Here is a 21,464-nt window from a genome sequence, read left to right as displayed (position 1 = left end):
ATAAAAGTTGCACATGCACATTAGCAAAGTAATTGCTATAATAGCAACGGTTAAAATAATGTTGAATATCAATTACTCTGCATTATCATTAACATATCATCATTGCCGTAACATTAAATGGGGAACAGTTGTTACAGGATTCATTATTTAGAGTTATTTTAATTCAAACATCTAAATGATTGTTGCTTAACAGATGTACCATTTTGCTGTCGCTTGATTATCATATATGTTTATTACAGCATATGTTAAACCAGATTTATCAGTGCTAAGCGGATCATCAGTGTACCTTGGATTTCTTCTTCCTCATGCGGTGGATCCGTGATGCCAGCTGGATGGTGGTGAGTGAGTCGGTGTAGTTGGCAGGCGAGTCGGAGATGTGGGCGATCATGGTCGTTCTGCAGTTGATGTTGCCAAGGGACTCCCTCAACAGCATTGTCAGTTTGCTGTCCCTGGGGGGGAGGATGCGTTTACAGCGTTATCAGCAAACAGCACAGTAACATTTCAAAATCACAATAAAAGGTAGTCATCATGATTCCAGAAGGAGCCATTTTCAATTCTCTGAGGTGAAAAATACTCTCAAATGAATGAGTAATTAATCATCTCACGCCTGAGGAACTATAACAAAAGCTTGTGCAACACCAGTAAAAGCTGTAATATGAAGCTAAACAAACTAAATAAATGGTCACACAGCAAACCAGCAAGACTGATGACACATTCAGGGACAATTACTTATAGTTCACAGACGCTGAAATCCGGTAAAAGTTTTAATGTTATTTGTCTTACCTGTAGGGGACATGCTTTGCTCCATTTGTTAAAGCCATGATGACATTTCCCAGAGCGTTCAGAGAGAGACACTGGCCTCCTCCTCCCTCTCTGCTCTTACTCAGGACCTTTTCACAACTTCCCAGGTCAATGAGGTGCAGCCTGCTCCGTCCGCCCGACACTGAGCCAACAACAGAAGAAGAACCAGATGAGCAGATTGCAGACACTCCCACAAACCCTAACTCAGCTCCTCACACACTGGGCCATAATGACAGGAGTAGCCGCTAGACCGGTGACTGTCAGAGCGGTGTGATTTGTAGATGCACAGGATTCCCACTGTGAAATGATTCAAATAGCAGCCAGGCTGGTAAACTCCCACCAGATGTTTAACTTGTGGTAACAAGGAGTCTCCGTTGGTTAGACACATAAGAAATGAAAGAACCAACATGACAATCAGAAGCACATAAGCGGCCTCCTGCTTATGAATTAAACCCATCTTGGGAGAATTGGCTGTCACACTAAAAATCCAGGGTTACACATTGTTATGTGGTAGACTTATTTCTACAGCAGCAGCAAAACGTTAACTCTTGTCAGTGAGATTTCAAATATCCACTTGATCCTGACCAAAACAGAAAACTTGTATGCAGATGTAGTTCTGTCTTCCAGAGGCAAGATGTAATTCATCCATAAAGATTTCAAGTAATGGACGTGTCTGACATTTCATTCATACTTAAAGGGCACAACAATCCACAATGATTATTCAGTGTGAAAGACAGGTCACCTGTATTTAAGAAAGGAAATATACTGATTATTACTGATGTGGTTCCACACAGAGGCTTCACGGGGTAATTATGTTTTCACCTCTGTCTGTTTGTGTGTTTGTTTTATTAGTTAGTAAGATTACGAAAACACTACTGGACAGATTACTACGAAAACTTGGTGAAAAGATGTGGTATGGGTCTGTAAAGAACCTATTAAACTTTTGTACAGATTCAGATCAGGGGGCGGATGCGAGATAGGATCCTTTTCAACGTTTTCCTAGATTTCTCAAAGAGTCATTTATGGATCATGTGTTAAGGTGCAGGTGCAGATCCAAATAAAAATCTATATCTCTTAAATTTAAATGTGGTTCCACAAAGGGCCTGTCTCTACTGAGTGCCGATCTAGTTCTTTACTATGAATGACTGATGGCAACATGGTGGTTCAGTGCAACACAGTCGTAGATGTAGTAATGTAAGCACTTACTTCCTCCCTTGCCGCTCTTCTCCATGCGGTACTGGTAAATGTGCAGGGTGAAAAGCATGTGGGAGTTGCGTCGGTCCTCCTCGTCTGCACTTGGGGTGCTGGTGCTGCGCGCGGCGATGGCTGCATCCAGGTAGAAGGCAGCCTTCTCCGCGGTCGGGGCGCGGAGCTCGCTCTGATTCTGGAGCTGGACAGGGGGGAAGGTGGAGACACAAAACAGGGTAAGGGTGAGCAAAGGAGACCACACGGGGCTTGAGAAAACGTTGAAATGAAAAAAAAAAAGGGTCGAGAGGAAGGAGAACGTGAGGGGAGCCCGTTAATTGGACCTCAACACACATTTCTTGCCCATTAGATTGGGTCTCCGGGGCAATTAAAACAGCAGATATGCACATGGAGGGCGGAGGATTAGGAGAGGTAATGGTACAGCAGGAGGCAGGGGCACTTCCCTTGCCATGGATGTGATGATAGTGGGGGAGATAGAGAAAGAGAGGAGGAGGTAGAAGACAGAGAGAGATAGAGACGGCGGGAGGCATCATGAAGGGAGCCGACACGTGGCTGTTGAGAGGGAGAGCATAAAGGAGCCTCACAGAAGTGCACCGTCTTTGAAGTACGAGTCCATATAGATCCCCAAAAACAACATCCGGCAGCAACACCTGTGAGTGCCTTCAAACCTACAGCATGCCACCATCCCCCAATAATACTTCCATTGTGCCGCAGAGGACTGGCGCTAACACACGGGTAATAGATGCTGATGGATGCTGACAGCAGAGTCAATACAAAGGTAAGGGAAAAGCCATCAATACCACAGATGGGTTTGGCGGAAATATAAAGCAAGGATTTCCCAGGCAGGTAGGATAGAGGGAGAGTCCAGGGAGATAAAAACACACATGCACACACACGGGATAAAGTCAAACATCTTTGGGAGAGGAAGAGGTAGATCATACACAGAAAAAGATCAATACCGAGACGGGCTAATACTTTATAACCTGCAGGGAGCATGAAAGGATTTCAGCAGACAAAGAGAAAGTGGAGAGGAGGAACGCTTCCAACCTGAGTGCCACAGATGGGATCCTCTCTCAGGTGGATACCCTGGGACTGGCCCTCCTGCAGGCTGCCGCTTGACACCTCCGACAGCAGGTCCTTCAGCTCCTCGTCCTTTCCAAAGATTTCCACGGCGGACACTCTGATGGAGAAGCGCGTGCCTGACTTCTCCTTGCGCTCGTTGATGAGCTTGAAGAGCCAGGAAATGGCGCAGGGCACGATGCCGAGGTTCTGAGTGGAGCTGTCTTTGCCGATCATGGTGTATGTCTTTCCTGCGGATGTGTGAATGAGAGAGAGAGAGAGGGATGGAAATGGAAGTGTTGGGAAGCACAGTTAACGCTGGCTCACTCACACAGGGTGTTTAAATTAAAATGACTTTTCGATCAAGCTGTTCGGAATGACGACAAAAGAGTAGGCGCTGAAATTGGTTATTTTCTGAGGCTTATTGTGTTTAACAACTGCTGATGGGAAAAAATAATTAATAATGTTTGAGGTGGGGGTTTCGGAGGTAATATGCAGTGCATCCCCAAATTGAAATCAAATGGGTATAAAAGGGCTTATACCAGCAGCAGTAGAAATATAGCTGCTCCTTGCATGAGGGGAGCAAGCCCCTCAGCCTAAGAACACTGGTCAGGCCAATTACTAAGATTTTAATTACAAACTGAGCCCTGCAGCATGGATGCAGCACTTTATCCCTCAACACCCCCCTCCCCTCTACCCCGGACTCACTTCCCATTCCTTTCCTCGAATCCCCCATTCCTTGACTCACCCCAGTGCACCGCTAAGCCAATTGTGGACATCAAGTGTGGCTAACAAAGAGCAATGAGAGGTTTCCACGGCTACTAACAAAGCCTCTTGTCTAATCTCTTGCCAGTGGAGGAGCTTACCGAGCTTGACTTGGCCGAAGCAGAAGATGCAGCCGTCGGCGCCGTTCACCACCGACTGGATGACCTCGGCGACGGTCCCTGAACACACCTCAGCCTGTGAAAAACAGAGAGAGACAGCGCCCTCACAGTCAATTTACCATTCAGCCTCATCCGAGGAATACACTGCAACAGGCCAACATGAGAACAATGAATCCAAACTGGTAACATATTAACCAAACAGCTATTTACTGGATACAGCAAATCACCTTAATGGTTTCAGTATTTTACATCACACTGGATTGTGTGTGTGTGCTGCAACGTGTAGCTCATTTTCGCAAGCTGTTTCAGCATGGGTCCTCTGGGGCAGGGCTTGTGGAAGGAGAGGCTCTTTCCCCATACATCACGCAGCAAACAAGGCCTCTAACAGCAGAGCAGCTTGCTGTTACCGTTAGCCACCAGCAGTGCCGTCCCAGCGGTGCAATCTAGCAGCTTGGCCTCAGCGCTTCGGCGGCAACACTTAGGCTTTCGCTACCAGCAGATTACTGGGCAAAATACCTTCTCCAAGTAGGTGGTAAGATAGAAGATCTGAGGCTCTCACCAGTACAGAAACACTGTCCGACATAGTGATAACAATCTCCTCTGCCCTCGGCTATTTAGAGCCTTACTGCACCACGGGGACATACGTGAAATATTTGACCTCAAGTTTTTCTAAAATTTTGCAGGGCTGATCAACTGCATTATAAAAAATGCTGTTTGTTTAAACTATGGAGAGAGCATGGCTAGTGTGCACCTAGAGTTACCATAGAGTAAACATGTATCTGACCTTTGTCTTAGTTCTTAGTGGGTATCTCTGCTCTGAGCTGCAGAGGCTTGAGGTTAGATATAGCTGTTCTATGAAAGGAGAGGTTACATATAACTGGAGTGGATTCAAATCATTCCCCAGGGGCCTTAAAAAGCCCAGCTGTTAGAGCCACACTGGTACAGACGCCCTCTGACCCAAGACAAGCATTTCTTCTCTAAGCCCCTGGCCACACCCTGCCACAGCAGAGAGATGTCCCTTTGCCCTTGAGACGCTGAACTCCTAAACAACACCTAATAAAACCACCAGACATACACACCCACTCATACTGGTCCTTACTTGTGAGGCATCCTGGGTAAAAACAGCATCGAAGGCAAATATCTTTGGGACGGCCACCGTGGCAGATCTCCGATGTCCTGAGCTGGAGTGCGGCGGGCTGGACGCGGGGTCGTAGAGGGTCAGCTGCTTCTTCCTACTGTCCACTTTCAAAAAAGACTGAGACTCTGAGGAGTCCGCCGCCTCCAGAGACGGACAGATCCGCATCATCACTTTCACCTGAATTCAAGAGAGAGGGAGAAACAGAAAGTAAAAAAGGGTGGATTAATATGTGAAGACGGCTTCAGTAGAGAGATGTAATAATGCATTTGTCTGGTTGAGCACATTAGAGGAAAAAAAAAAATCACATCATACTTAAAATATTTTACTCAAGGAGAAATGCACCATGGGTATTCTGAACATCGGTAAGGATTCAAACTGTGAGCCTGGTTCAGCTTTGTGCATTAAACGTCACGTGCACTATGTCAGAGTTGATGGACATCGGAGGTTGCCATGGAAACACTCGGTCTCGCATTGACTCAGTGGGTCAACACATTGTATGGTGGCGTCAGCGAGGCAGCAAGGTGCGAGCCGAAAGTCATAGCAGGAAATGGGGGACATTAATGTGAGCGAGGCGCCGTGCTGCGAGGATTATCCCTCGAGTGGGTTGTTTTTCTGGACCAGGTGCAGCTCGCCAGCATGGGAGTGCAGGAGCATATGGCCCCCTCCTTTACTCTCATCCCGCCCACCCACTCACTCTTCCTCCTTCTCCTCTCCTCTCCGTCCTCCCCTCTATTGCTTGAAAACTGGCCGCGCCGGCATTAAGAAACTGGAAACTCGCCCTGTTGCATTCTGGGGCTTGACATTCATGGAGTGGGCTTACAAGTCTTTCACATTCCACGGGTCGCGGTAGTTCATCGGGCCCGCATCGGAACGCTAACTAGGATGACGGTTTATGTCTAAAGGTGTCGATTGGGCAGCACCTTGACAAGCCTGTTTGTGTCTTACATTATTGCCATGGAGTTGAAGTCATTCAGCCAGTTGTGTACGGCGCCCCCTCCCAACCCCCGTGCAAACAACAGCTAATTTCACCGCTACCCGAATCGACCGTGCTGCACTGTGTGTGGTCGGTGTGGGCCATATTACACCCCCATTAACAATTACCTTCTTTAGAAATCCTGGCGACTATATATTGCTTTACAATCTGATGGTCAGATATACACCATCGCTTTTTTTCTGCGGAGGCAAAGTGGAAACATATCTGTGACTGACAGGAGACGTAAACGGCTCTGGGGATATGTACAGAGGCCTTTGGAGTCCCTGTCAACCCCCTGAGTGTTTAGTGTTACGCCTCACATTATATCAACCGAACAGTTTCTATATCCTGCAGTGTATATGATAGGGAACTCAATCCCGAACCATTTCCAAACCTCTTGAAAAAGTACCTGTGATGCCTCGCAGGCATGGAAACAAAACCCTTAAAATACAGCTAACTCCCTTCCTCTTTCTGACAGATGACTGTTTAGCTCAGCTGGGGGACTCTACTGTCTTCACTCCCACACAAAAGGTCCATTCTTCCCCTGACTAGTATATAAATATTGCTACAGACCCAGACTCCTGCACGCTCCGAAGCAATGCCGCTGGAAATTCTTTTCTTTCAGACGATGAATTCATCTTGGATTCCTGAGGCCAAGTGCAAACTCTCTTTAAACTCCACAGGGGGCTGTTATCCTGACTGACATGTGCATATGTTGGGTAAATTACCTTCGCTGTGATATTTAAACTGGGCTCCCACGTTCTCGGAGTCGCCGTAAAGCAGACAGAGACTACCAGGCGAACTAATGTCTCGGTTTTATTTATGTTGGAAGAGATCAGACACCGGAGGCCGCGGAGGATTGGCTACAGTATTTTCACACCTCAGACTCCGTGCTAATGGCCGCTGTTTCCCTGTCCCCTGATCCCCCACTAAATCCATTAGTGGGGCTTTGGCATTCCTCCATCCACTCTACTGTCAATGCCTGAGGAGACAGGTCCAGGTCAAAAGTGGAGGGTTGGAAGTGACCCACATATGGGTTGATGGAAACAAGACGTTCACTCAAGTCGTGCACAATTGAATAATGTGTATTAATACGAAACAGACACAGGAAAGGCAAAAAAACAAGCAGGCCATGCTGAAAATGTGACTCCACAAGGGAGAGACAAAGAAACAGAGAGCGAACTCAGATGTTTTTGCTTTTCAATGAGAAAACCTGAAAGTCAGGTCTGATCGGTTTGGAACAACATCATAAATCTTGATTCCCCTTTTGAAACCGGCCGATGTGATGCACAGTAAACCTCAGGTGTGGCAACGCTTGTTAATAACACAGCGTTTTTTTATATGACGTCCGCGCGTGTCAATGGGAGATTTACAGTATGTGGCAAAATCTCGACCGTCTGTATACCTCGCAACAGAAGCGACCACTTCCTATCCAGGTGGGATCTAATCTTGTTCGGGGGACTTCTTCTGCTTTATAAATACAGGACGCCGGCTCTGACAAACAATACCCAATAAACCACAAAGGAAGAGCGACGTGTTTATACAGCTTTGTTTAATGACCGTCCTATTGCTGCCAGCCCGACTTTCATCGTCACACACCGTATACCTTAAATGGAATTAAAAATCCTGCTGTTGAGGGGACCGCAGATTTGTGAATTATAGTTTTCGCTGTCTTTCTGTGTTCAGACGGAGGGAGCCGGTCGCACAAACTCAGTGAATTCATGACATTCCAGCAGGCTTATCTGACTGTATCTGTGCGGACTGTACCAGACAACACGCTGCCTCTGGGCCAGTGTGCCGCCACTCTGCATTCTCCCCTTCAATAAGGCTCTGTATCTGTATGTGAGTGTGTGCGTATGAGACTAAATGTGAGAAGGGGTTTAGTCACATGTATTCACTATCCTCTTTGTGTACTTTACGGGCATTCAAATAATGCATTCAGCCTTGAGTCTTTAGCGTACATGCCGACTCTCACCTTTCCCATTCCTGGGTTCTCTTTTACTTTGGACACGGCTCGGAGCAGGCATGGCGGGGCGGGGGGCGGCGAGACCTGCAGGATGCCACTGAAGTTGGTGGGGTAGATGGAGGGCTCCTGTGGGTGGAGCAGCGAGGGCTGGTGCTTCTTGCGCTTGGAGGACAGATTCAGCTTCTGAGCTGCCCTGGAAGACACAAAGAAAAATGGAGATTGAAGCCAAACTAAGAGAAAACAACGAGGCCATGTTCATGTATAAACAAATTGCTTTTAGCTCAGGTGTTGTTTCCCGGGGAGGTACACAACCAAGAGCTTAATTGTCTACATTGACATTTTTAAGGGTGTACAGAAATCACAGGCTGTAACATAAAGGTCACCGAGCTTCCGCTGTTCTGCAAAAGTAAACAAAGTCAGCAGGAAAGCTTCACTACCCCACCACTCCCACTCTTTCTTCACTTTAAATATTCCTTTTCTTCCAACTCCCAACTCAGTTTCCCCTGCAAAGAAGGTAATGATTAAGCCCTTCAACTTCACCTGGAACCAGTTTACTTCTCTCCCACCTCGATATCTTATACAGAAACCACAAATCTATAAGATAAAAATAAATAAATAGGCCTTTCAACTGTCAGGGACCATGTGTAGGCTGTTAAGGCAGGAAGGGCAGAGCAAGAGCATGAATTTATCTTGCTCAAACACAAAAAACTGTCACCGACATGACAGGCGAGGGCCGCTGAAGTACGGCCTCCTGGGATATAGTCATGTCCATTTCTGCAAGTACAACTAAGCAATTATGACAGTGTACGTTCCCCCTGTCATTTAAATCAAAGCTGGAGCCTGGTACGGTGCATTGGGAGTTTTGATCCTTTACATTAAATGAGGTGGACAGAGAGGCAGGCAGGTGAACCCAGCTCACTCCTCTACCTTAGTGGAATCTTAATGGACAAATGGCTCTCAGCCCTCTGTCGTAACTGGATCCAGCTCTTTGAGGGTCCTCTAATTAAAATCCACTGTCATCCCGGCCGAGTGTCTCCCAGAGACAGCACAGAGGAGACGTAGATTGGCTACAGGGCCAAAACAGTCTGGCACATACACACTCCATTCTGTCTAGATTCCTGCAGCTAAAAGGGCAGCACCAATATTTCTGCCGGGCCTGCAGGGAATCGAGCCAGACACAGAGTAGTTCCAGGTATGGCATTGCCCTGGATCAGTTAACACTGCACCTCAGCTGGAAATTCAAGGTCAGTGGAAGAAAGTAATATGCCAATGCACATCCAATGCACTCAAATGTTGCTTTTTTTTCTACTCAAGCAGTGGGGATTCAGAGAATTGCATTCAAGGCAAAGAGGTGATTGCCAGCACGAAGGAAAATACTGGCACGGGGAGTGAATGAAAATTGCAGGGAGAAATTAAAAGATGAAAAATCTGCAGAGCAAAGGGATTTTAGGAGAAGTGAAAGAAGCGAGGCAAATGAGGAAGAGGGAGAGAGCAAATAAAAAAAGTGCAGACCCATGTGCGTCCTGGTGAGCAGTATTTTTCTAAGAGGTCAGCCCGAGCTCATTAGTCCTGCACCAGGCTCCTCTGGGCAGCACTGGGTGGGCTACAGCCAAAAACACAACCCACCCACCCCCTCCTCCCCTCCCGACTCCTCTCCCTGCATCCTGGAATGACGACCCCAGCCCCAGCCCCTCCCCTCCTCAGCGGTCCCCTCTCCCAACTGTACGCCCCCTGCAGCGACAGCCCAAGAGCACAATCAGGGAACACACTACCGGCTGATGGAATAATTATTGCAACCAAGGGGGCTACAGGAGAAGACTCTCCCCGGGGAGCTGCCCATGTGTGATAGCATGCGAGACGGATCGTGTGACGGGGAGGAAGAAAAATGAGATGGAATAGATGAATGTGAGATGGAGGGAAAGAAACGTGGGGAAACAACACCAGAGTACACGTGGCTGTGTGTGTGTGTGTGTATGCACATTTATGAGAGGTATCCACGGCACGTTCTTTCAAGATAGATGCACCCTGTCGCTCCGTCTCACTCGCTCTCTCTCTCTCACACCCCATTCTGTCTCTTCCTTTGCCGGCAAAGAGATAAATCAGGCATCGGGTACCAGGAGTCACCATAACACACAACATACCGAGGGGAAAAGGAGGCACTGTGCCGATTTATAATTGTCTTGACCAGTGAAGAGTGTTCACTACCGAATGCCGCTTTGTAACCTTGAGATTTGAATTCATGCTGCACAATGGTGCACATGTGTTCTTCAGTGGAAGGTGAGGGAAAAAAAGGGATGGTTTTGCTTTTTTCTCTCCACAACCACATGTACACAGGGAAATTAATTGCTTGTCACCTTCTCTCCCTCCCTCTTCCCTCCCTCCCTCGCTCTCTCTCCCTCTCCCTGCGTTTCCCGACCACGCGATCAGTCAATGGGAAATAGGCTGCGTGAGGAGAGAGGCTCAGATTTCTTCGACAACAGCTTGTCCACCTGTTCACTCCCCATCTCCATGCTAATGAAGCTGTTTACTTGCACAACTTAGTCTTAATGCACGAAGGAGGGTGTGTGCACGAAGCCCGAGGTTTCTGGACTGGTATATCAGTGTTGAGTTTGTGCAAATCTATTCTCATGCAGTGTCTGGTGTGAGCATGCACCAGTGAGAAAAAGCTGCACTGTTATACTTACAGCTCTTTCCAATCCATTATCTAGTTTATGGTCATAGTCAAAAAAGAGACGACTGATAGAGTTCAACTTTGCGGTCAATGCCTGTGTTGTCACTGTTCTCCATTACTTGCACATTTGATACACTGGCACAGTCGCAGAGAGCACGGCACAAGGCGGGGCGGCTCGCCAGTTGGGGCACAGGGGTCCTTTCTGCTCCGATCGCAATCATCGAGGTTCCACTTGATTTCACAGACGTTTGTGAGAAGCTGGAGGGGTGGAGGGAGGAGGAGGAGGAGGGGGTGTGGGCGTCATAGTAACCAGAATGGAAGCAGCGCCAGGTGGGGCAGGTTGGAGGTGAGCAGACAGGATGGGTGTCCTGCAGGAGAAAAGCAGTAGGACCACAGCGGGAGGGTAGGTGAGCAGGTATAGTCCAGGAGAGCTTCTCAGGAGGAGGCAGATGAGAGGAGGCGAGGATGAGAAAGAGATTCTCCTCCGTTCAAAGCACCTCCAACTCTTCTCATCCCTCGTCACCGGCAAAAGTTCAGCGTCAGTTCAGAGCCGCAAAAACCCTGCAGCAGCTTCCTCACCAAGCTTCTCCCAGCTTCTTTCACAATCCATTCATTCCATAGGCTGCACGGTTTTCCTCTCATTCGGTTAATCCACTGTGGTGTGACTGCTCTTGAATGGCTGCAGGTCCTGATGTCCAGGTCCTTCCCAGAGTCTGTGCTGCTCACAGGCAGACGGAGGGCGGGGGGGAGAGAGAATCAACACGCCTGGCTAGCCTGGAAAATTTCCTTGGGTGGCTGAGAATGAGGAGAATTCCTACTCCGGTTCCGCCTCTCAGTCCCTCTCCTGCTATCGGTGAAATGCTGGCAGCTGTCCTGCCGTGTTTCTCCCTCTCTCTCCTCTCTCTCCCTCTCCCTGCCTCGCTCTCTCTCTGACTCCCTCACACACACTTGCACACACACACATGCTCACACACACACACACACAGACTCCCTCCTCTCCCGCTCTCTCTCTTTCTTTCCACAGCCCAGCCCCTTTTCCCTCTGACTGCCAGACGAGGTGTCAGCGCTCGATTGCTGGCTGCTCGCGGCGCAATTTGCAAGTATTCTCTTTCTCTCTCAACCCACATGCACACACGCATACACACACACACGCACAGACACACACACACACACACACACACTCTGTCTCAAACCCCAGCACACACACATGTGCACCCCACCACACGTCACATGAATACTTAATGCTCACAGGAGCCCTCTCTTCTTTTAGGGTCCCACACTTCAAACAGATTTGGTTAGTATGCATATACAGTGCATGCATGTATGAGTGTGTGTGTGTGTGTGTGTGTATACACTTGTGCACATTTGTGTATTTTTAACCATTGTTAAAGGATGTAATTAGCCAAATGAATGAGAGTGTTATTAATCAGAAGGAGTGACACACAGATAAGGAAGGATATACTTAAGAGCAGAAAGATGGATTGCCTGAATGAGCGATGCTTGGACTCAATTGGGAAGCTGTGAGAGATTTTAAAAAAAAAGAAAGAGTGTGAGCGAGAGTAATGAGAGGGCACACAATGAACAGACGACATGTTAGAAAGGCAGATTTATGCCGGCCAGCGAGACAGAGTGCAGTCAGTCAATGGTCAAGGGTAAAAAAGGGGAATGAAAGCATGTGAGTGGGCGAGCACCGGGGAGAGAGTACCCTGTATTCCCTGGGCTGCCAATTTACCAGTAAGCCCTCTCAGCCCCCGACCAGCCAGTCTTGTTTGAAAGGCTTCGGCGTTGGCTGCAGAGTGCCTCCTACAACACGTCTGCAGACGGAGTGGGTGTGAGACTTGCCAGATGAAAGTGCATTCAGCACAAGCGCCCAGCTCTCTCTCTCACTCTCTGCCTCTCTCCCTCTGACATAGTGCCCCTTATATGAACCCTGCTGGATTAAATTTAGAGTTAAAAACACAACAACAACCCTGCACTAAAATAAAAAGCCACAGAGCGGCTGATCTATTTGAAGGTGCAGAGTAAGAAGCGGTATGATACGTCGCAGAACCTTTATCTTCCTCCTTACCACGGCGGGCTCACCTCTGCCTTTGTGCAGCGCGTCTAAATTAATTAGCCTTAGGTGGCGATTCTCAGGAGCAAGAAGCTTGACCACAGAATCCCTTTGAATCATGGCTGGCAGTAGTCAATGAAAAGGAGACAATACTAATGTGGACATTGGTCACCCTAACAGTGTGACTGCTCATCGGTCTTATGCCTACTGCAACTGTTATACATCAAAATGAAGTAATAACAGAGGACAGCCACAGTTGGAACTGTCTTGATAGCCTTTCAGCTCCATCACTGTCTCCTTACGAACAGACCGCAGAGACAGATAATAACGGTAATATATATAAATGAGCCGCAGCAAGACAGATGTAAAATCATGGACCGGTTAGAATAAAAGGTTTTCCCGGCGCTTTTGTTCGAGAGAGGACGTCCAGGATTTGTCCTCACATCTGGATGGAGGGACAGTGAAGGAGTGGAGAGAGTAGAGGAGGTCAATGACTAGAGGACAGAGAGCCTGGAGAAGCTTTTGCCTACTGCTTTCAGAGCTCCACTTGGACCTCCTGTCAATAATGGCTCCGGCCTTCTATTCAAGCTTTGTCAAATTAACAAAAGAAATTCCTCTGGCCCCAGAGAATCATTAGCTGGTGCACCAATTAGCTTGTTTGTGTAAAATTTGTCCCCGGCTACACCTCTTTAGGTAGCTTCTTCCTGTGGCTAATTACCATGTTGGCCACATTTACTATCCTTGGCATTTCCTTTCTGTGATTCGCCCTTTTTTCTTCTTCTCTGCGGACAAGATAAGGATGCCCTGTCCATTCATGCAGGAATCAGATCACCGGCTCTGATATCACACTGCTCCACAGCGAGTCTTCCCTCACGCTGTTGCTGATTAGCAGGCCGGCGTCGCTCTTCATGAATGGAGGTGGGAATACTGGGCTCCAGCCAGCCTCGGCACCATGCAGTGATAATGACTACAACAACAATGAGTCGGGCTCGCTCGCTCGCTGCTGGAGACATTCAAAATTTATCCTGAGCTCAGTAGTGAAGGCATGTGAGATATCTTTGGAGGATATACAGTGTGTGCATGGAGCCTTGCTGTTGTTGTTGAGCACTAGAGAGACTGTCAAGCCCGAAATGCCATACCAGCAGATGGTGATGATTGATTGGGCAGGATGTGGGTTGGCCTATCAGGTGAGGTGCTATGTTTTTGAGTCAAAGGCTAATCAATAGGAAACCTCCCCAGAGCTAAAATCAGTACACACTGTCTTATTGATGGGCTGCCCTTGACACGATCAAACAGCCCTCTGCCCCTAACTCGTGGGGGGAATAACATAAATCTTCCAACTGAGCTTAACTCGAGAAGAAAATACAGGCTTAGTAAGAGAATCAAGCTAATGGTTTGACTCCACTGAGCAGTTTGACGTCAATTCCTGTTTTTTGGGAGGTCAAATTTGGGATTGGATTAACACAAATCTTAATTTTCAACGCCGGCCTTGATGGCTGCGTGCCCAGGTCACTCGCAGTCCGACCCAGCCGCCGCCAAGCCTCACTGGTGATTAAGCGACCATGACATCAGCCCCTGAACACACACACAGACACACATCCATATCATGCACACACAGAGAAGAGGGGATGATGTCATACTCTGCCAACCAGCCCTGGCAGCAAGAAGGCCCACCCCGGACAAGATTTACTAGCGAGGTCAGGATGCTGATCATTAAGTATGAGACAAATGCCCGCACGCCATAAAACCCTCCTTCTCACGAGTCGACCACAGTAGCTATATCTCACAGGGACCGTTTGCTGTGGTTGTCAGCATCCCTCAGATGTATGGCCTTCCATGTATAAATATATGCATTACCCCAACACTAAAAGCCGAAGGGGTCACGTAGGGTGGGCTCTTAAAATAACCAAGGAAATAAGCAGATTCAGGTGACCTGACGCACAGCATGAGGCACATGGGGACAATAACTGAGGAACAGGCTGTCAAATGCATGAAAAAGTGGAGCCGGGCCTCCTGTGTGGCTCTGAGGATTAGTCTGGTAATGAGTCTGTCTCCTTTCCAGAGTCTCCCTGCAATCAAGGGACCACTGGTATAAACATTAATTTAGTTTCTCTCACTTCCTCTTGTTTATTCTAAATCCCTCAAAACAACTAATGACCGCAACCTGACATATAAAGGCTTTCTCTTGTAAACGCATCGACTCTGGTACGGATACGCCCGGCGTCCACACTGCTACGGAGTTTTAGAGCCTCTAAAATGGAGAAGCTTAGAAACAATGATGTAGAAACATTGCTCATTCACATGAACCTTTTCCTGAAGAATACAAGGAGGATCAATGGTGAACATAGTGTAATAAAACATGGAAAGTCAATCAAAAGCATTATTGTTGTCTTTGCTCACAGCTGTTGGTTTCTGTTTACACCTGCACACGCAAGCCCAGTGTATGTGAATGGTCATGTGATGTGCATCAGGCCTGTTAATATGGAGACAAATGTGTTGTGTGGACAAAGAGAGTTTTAGATTGAAAATGTTATTGCGGCAACCTTTTACTTTACAGAAGCTACTAACAAAATCCTCCACCAGGAGACGGAGGAACAGTCACTTCCCTCTGTGCAGTCTGGTTATCTCATCAACAAAAACCCTGATCTTTCCAGTTATTCCCCCCCAAAATTGTGTTTACTCTTTCCTTCGGCAGCACAGGATACATTAAAATGGAGGAGAGAACTAACAGGCTTATCTGTCTGTCAGCTGAATCTTATCAATCGAAAGCTCTGTAGCTCTGAAGCCTTCACCTGCATGGAAGCCAGCCCGCTTGCTCGGCTGTTTTAATGACTGAAGGAAGACCTCCCCTCTCTCGTGTCAGTTTACACAGCAGCAGTTTACAAGAAGTGGCCAAACACCTCCAGGCTAGGATTTGCACGCATTCTATAAATCCTCAGAAATAGATAAATGGATCCTCAGCTAAACCAGACAGCAATGAATGTGATGTCCAGTTAGCGGAGCAATATCTCACTTGGCACGTTCCAAACACATTAAACCAAGGCCTTTTAGAAAAGCTCTTTGTTTCCATAAGGTGTTCGGCGAGTCTTTTGTTCCTGTAGTGTCTGGCCTTGGACACAGAATATCAAATGGGGCATCATTTGTGCGCTGACTGCTGACAACCCAAGGCTGCACACACATCTCCTTTGCACCCTGGCAAATTAGGTTAGGCCAAATCCAATCATGTCACATCTCTGAATACAATGTGAGAAGAGAGGATTCCAGACACAAACCGATAGGAATATAGCTTGTCTTAGTCATGTCATGAATGTGGATTCAAGCAGCTCATCTGCCGATTCAGTAAAAATCCCCGTCCATACTAACACACCTGAAAAGGTATATCATGTGACCATTCACATACACTGGGCATGCTGGTGCAAACAGGACGCAGATAATCTTCTCTACACTTAGATGCTTACTTGCAGCAAATACTTTGAACAAGAAAAAAATATGTTGAAAAGTAATCTTGAAACGACAAGGTGGAACTGTTGGTGTTTACAGCGTTTTGATTTGCCGCAGGTAGTGGAGTTGAGACTTATAAGAACCACTCTGGATGTGATTATGAGTGACTGAGTCATGATTTCCAAACAATGAGTTTTCAAACTAAATCTGTGGACTGAGGTGGACAACGACGGGTTAGTGCATCCTCTGGAGAATAGCTTGAATAACGGAAGATCGTTGCAAAAACAGGAAGAAAGTACAACTAGTGAACAGGGAGAAGGGCAGTGCAGAGGTAAAGCTGGAGGTTTAAAAGATTAGAAATTAGAGATCAATGAGATGGAAAAGGAGGAAGAATCTCCAATAAGGAGAAAATGCAGGTGAGTCAGAAAGACTGAGGTGGTGAGAGAGGGAGCGGCAGGGTGAGAGATCTGTCTTCGATCAGCGGCTCTGGCTCTGTGCCAGTGAAGCTCTGTCCACGAGGAGGTAAATCATTTTCTGCCTGAGAAAGAAACAGGGAAAAAAAAGATTGTTGGGGCCGCTCTGCCACGGCCAGCTTGAAGTTTCTTCATTCCCAAAGATGGGAATCCCCAGTCGGCCAAGAATGAATGGAACAGTTGGCGCAAAAAAGAAAAAAACTCATCAATATTCAAGGAAACCTGGTTTGGTGCGACGGTACATCAGGGAGAGCAACAGTGGATTCAAGCACTGGCTTGTATCAACACAGAGGTAAAATTAACTTCTTTGTTCGTTTTATTCTGCCTATCAAGGGAACTACGTTGAGCAGGTTTATCTTCTGTGCTTCTGGACGTCGCGTGGAGAAGAACAGACTCGTGACTTCCCAGAGGACTCTGCAGAGAAGGTGCTGTGTGTCTATGCCAGTTAATCCGTTAATGATGGAGGAGGGATTATTTCTGGCAGGGAAATGATCCACAGTGGGTGACAAACCCTTCTTGTGGTAAAACTGCCTTCCGGTGTTTTCGTTTTTTAAAGACCTACCCATAAAGCTTTGCGGTTCCAGTCTCCCCCTACGTCCCAGTCACCCTCTGTGAAAGACCACAAAGCTCTCTTGCAAAGTTATGGGGCTTAGGGAGGGCTTAAGACAATAAAGGAAAGACATTTAGGGTAAAAGTTAAGGGCTATAATTCTATTTACAGTTCACTTTATTGTTCTTCCTAGCATTCATGATCACATCATGCTAATATGCCTTTAACTAGCAAGAACATTAGGTCATTTGGTGGTGAACAAAGCACAGGGCACTTGCTCCGCAGGACCCATTTATCAGTAAATGAGATAAAGGGGCCAATTTCAGGCCCCTGGAGGAAAGAGCTGAAAATACCTGCGATGAGAATCAAAAGGTCCTCAAAGGAAAATCTCTAGCAGTTGTCTCTAACTCGTTTACTGGAGACTTCCTGAAAACTGCAGCGTTAGAAGCGAGACGGGGGGGGAAACGTTCAGCTATTACGTCAAAATTGGTCCAGGCAGCAAAAAAAAAAAAAAAAGTCCTGCAAGAAAATTCAAGTTTTCAGCTGATGGGTGACAGATGATAATGAAGACATGTTTTCCTCCTGCTCTGCAGACTCCCCACCTCTGGCACTGCTGACAGAGATTAACAGCTGCTTTCATCTCTTCCAGTGTTTTTTTCACTCTGCTCCTCAGACACGGCTCCAGGTATTTCTGCTGTGCTCCTCTTCGAGGCTGTGGAGAATCTGGAATAACTTCAGACTCTCAAATACACATGTTGAACTCCGATTCACCCGCAAACCCACCCACACGTTCCCTTGAAAGACCTCAGGAAATTCTGTTCGGGGGCCTGCCGAGACGGCGTCGCTGCCGACTCACTGAGTGACGTTTCCTGTCTCGGTAATCGTTTCGGCTCACAGTTGGTTATTAGACGTAGACGAGACAAATAACCGCAAATATTAACACAGGATTGCCTCTGCGATCGGGTACAATATTGTCTTAGATTAAAACATAACGCCCTATGAGAACAGAGGATAACTTCAGAGCATGATGAGTGTGGGAGAGACAGACAGAGGGGTGAAAGCCAGGATACTTCTGCTCCACTTCTCGGCTTCATTAATCATTTGCTGCCAGGGTAAGACACCTAGCGATTATTTATTTGCACTTCTCCACACAGAGGCTATCACAACACACAGGCCCGCAGGCTGCTGAGACATTTGGGCGTGATTAATCAGTGGGCCGTCCGGAGAGACAGAACACAGGGGGAGGGGAGATCCAACACGTGTTTCCTAATCTTTCATCTATATTCAAGTCAATAGGCATACCAGCAAAAAACTAGAGGGGGTCCGAGTCAGGTGGGATGAGCTGAGCTGTCGGCGAGGCGGCCATGACAGCAGCTGTAGGAGCGCTGGATGAAGTGATCATTTGGATCGGGCGAATCAATAAACACATCACGGATGCATATAGGAAGAATACTGACGTGAACACACCAGGGGGAAATGTGTCCCTGAGAACCGCTGTTAAGACGCTAGTGACTACAACCGCATTATTCGAGCTAAGCAGTTTATCCTGTATCACACTCTCGTAAAGTCAACCACAGAAATACACACTGCAACGCTCGCTGGGCCACATAGAGCGTATGGGGATAATGGGATTTTTAGCACGCCGCAGCTGGCTTTCACGTGCTGGGTCGTGAACCGATTACAGGCTATAATCCGCTCCATTCAAGACGACGCTGCACGCAGAAAGCAGAAACACAGGGGAGATAAATCCTCCTTGCTGCTTTTAGTTTGATACAGCAGTTTCTTTTTTTTCACGTGTCCTGCACAAGCTGCTGGCTTGTTTCGTTTGTAATTGGACGAGAGGAAGTCAAGGGCATAATGAAAGTCTTAATCTCTCCTAACTCTCCGCTAAGAAGAACATTGTGGTGCAAATATCATGTGGAATATGTAGAAACACGAATATGGTATTTATTGCACCGTGAAGCCAAAGGTTATTCTTGAAAGAAATGAACTCCGCTATTGACACGCCTGGCATCCACAGAGTTTAAGAGCCGTGGTGTTTGTAGTTTAAAAACTCCTAGGCTAAGTTTTAGAGATGTTTAGAAACAATGACGCAGGCACCCAGAACCGTTTGCTGATTTGGTCTTTTTGGTTTCATTAGACTCGTATCACATGACCCCTCTGGTTGAGAACAACCAGCATTATCCCTTTAATGTAGATCGCAACATGGATAATCAATTACAAGTGTTTCTGCCATTTCTGTTTTGAGCTTCTATGAAGTTACATTCTGCTCTTTACAGTAATACACTGCTTACATTCAGAGGAGAAGACCTGTTATAAGAGCGGTTCTGTCTAAACCGACACGTGCCTGCCCAGTGTACGTGAGTGGTAACGTGAGATGTGTTTTCAGGGGTATTAGTGATGACAGGGATTAAAACTGATATGGAGCCATAACGCTTGTGAGCACAGAGATTGTTTTCAAACAATGCCGTAGTAGTATGGATGTATCCATAGTGTGCTTCGCGTAAAGGCTACATTTTAATACATATTATGTAAAGAAAGTGTGTTTTGAAGGTGGAATTCTTCAGCTCCTGAAGCTGAGGGTGATGAGGTACACACGACAGCACCTGCCCTGACAATGGCCTTATCCTCGGTGGTAATCTAAACTCCATCCGCATAAAGCTGGGCCCTTATTAACTAACAGAACCATGGGGGTTCTGTAACGTGGTGCGTTCCTGAAGAAAAAAGCACGTGTGTTTGGGGAAATCAACCTACCGACAGTGATTAGGCAGCTATTAGTTATGTTGAATAGAAAAGGCCGTGGCTGAGGAGCAGCGACGTCTGAGAAGCTCCACCAGGAGCCACCTTTGTTTCTCCAGATTGTTCGACATAAAGGCAGCTCATGGGAGCACGGGCCACAGGCTCCATTCTACATCTGCGCACAATAGGTCATAAAATCCTTTAACGCATATATTCCCGGCCACCAGCTATTGCGATTCCGCTGCAATCTTACACTGCGTCTCGGCCACTGTGCGGAGACGTCGGTCACATCGGTTGTAATGGCAAAGATAATAGAGTCCATTTGCATGACTTTCACTGAGGGGCACTAAAGAGGTTTAGATGGCATCCCTCGGCCCCCACAGGCATGATGTATAATATCCGTTCAACAGGCTAGAGGTTAGAGGATTTGCAGAGTCGTGCATGATAACTAAACACTAATGTACTGATCATGGCGCCCTGTGGGGGCTCTGAGTCGTTATGCAGTGGAATGAGGAATTCTCTACGTGGGCAGGCAAACAGAGTTAGAGAAGGATTGACCTCTCCTGCCCACACGCAAATATTCTCACACAGACTGGCTTCTTTGATCGTCCCTGCCGACACGGTGAAAGAAAAAGGAAGCTCTATGTTCGGGGACAAGCCGAAAGGACAGAGGTCGACGCTCCACATCCTCTTATTTCTCCATGTGTGAAAGGAATATGTCAGAACAGCGATGGCCATGCTTTCCCCCCCCTCTCCCCTCAGGGCTTAGTGCACGTGGACCCAGGGTGAGTGCACAGGATTGAGTCAGCACTTCAGCTCTTTGTTTGTCAGTCACCCCTCCACTCCCCCCCCCCCTCCCCCCCCCCCCCCCTGCAGGCTATGTGAGTGGGCCAGACAGACTTCCTGACTCAGGGATTCATTTGGGGGAACAGGGGAAAAGGGGGAATGGGTTATGCCTCGTGCAGGAATGCGACCCTCAGCTTCTCTTTTGCCCCCCATCACTAGAGCTGTTTTACCATTCATGATGAGCCATTCTACACTGTGTGTCACAATGCTGATCATCACCCTGGTGCTGCAGGGTTATGCATTTGATCATCTGCTGTAGGGAAAAGACTGTCACCCAGTGAAAGGGATAATTGACAACCCTATCTTTAATTCAAGTTCAATATATTTGGTTAAATTTGTGTTTTCTTTTCATTTATAGACATGTATGATAAAGTTTAGGCTTAAACGAGAAAAATATCATGACAAAATTAAATGGGGTTTGATAATGACATCTTAAGAAAACTATTTTGTATGTTATGCGTTAATTTTGGCTGATTAATCGGTATCAGAAATGTTTATTCTATAAAATCTGTATCAGCATCAGCCCTCAAAAATCCATGTTGGTCAGGCTCCAGTGTTCTGTAAATAAACTCCTATGCGGCAGGTTATATATATATATATATATGAGTCACTCAGGCTGCCTGAACACTGCCTGTCCGTGCCAGCTTTCGATGCAGTAAAGATTA

At 47.1% G+C, this 21,464-nt stretch overlaps 1 protein-coding gene across 1 annotated transcript in view; it reads right to left on the bottom strand.

The window, feature by feature from the left end:
- The window catches only part of kif26ab (kinesin family member 26Ab), a 72,011-nt gene that overhangs the window by 8,150 nt on the left and 42,397 nt on the right, over positions 1–21,464 (bottom strand). The window contains exons 5-11 of the mRNA XM_061082782.1: positions 8,037–8,220; positions 5,050–5,265; positions 3,933–4,026; positions 3,055–3,317; positions 2,008–2,191; positions 784–943; positions 287–449 (exon numbers count right to left, since the gene is read on the bottom strand). Coding sequence (XP_060938765.1) covers positions 287–449; positions 784–943; positions 2,008–2,191; positions 3,055–3,317; positions 3,933–4,026; positions 5,050–5,265; positions 8,037–8,220 — 1,264 coding nt within the window. The remainder of the gene's footprint in view (positions 1–286; positions 450–783; positions 944–2,007; positions 2,192–3,054; positions 3,318–3,932; positions 4,027–5,049; positions 5,266–8,036; positions 8,221–21,464) is intronic.

The sequence above is a fragment of the Limanda limanda genome, chromosome 12 (genome assembly GCF_963576545.1).
Source record: "Limanda limanda chromosome 12, fLimLim1.1, whole genome shotgun sequence".
Classification (NCBI taxonomy): Eukaryota; Metazoa; Chordata; class Actinopteri; order Pleuronectiformes; family Pleuronectidae; genus Limanda; species Limanda limanda.
The sequence above is the reverse complement of the archived record's forward strand: the minus strand, read 5'-3'. Positions and strand labels throughout refer to the sequence as shown.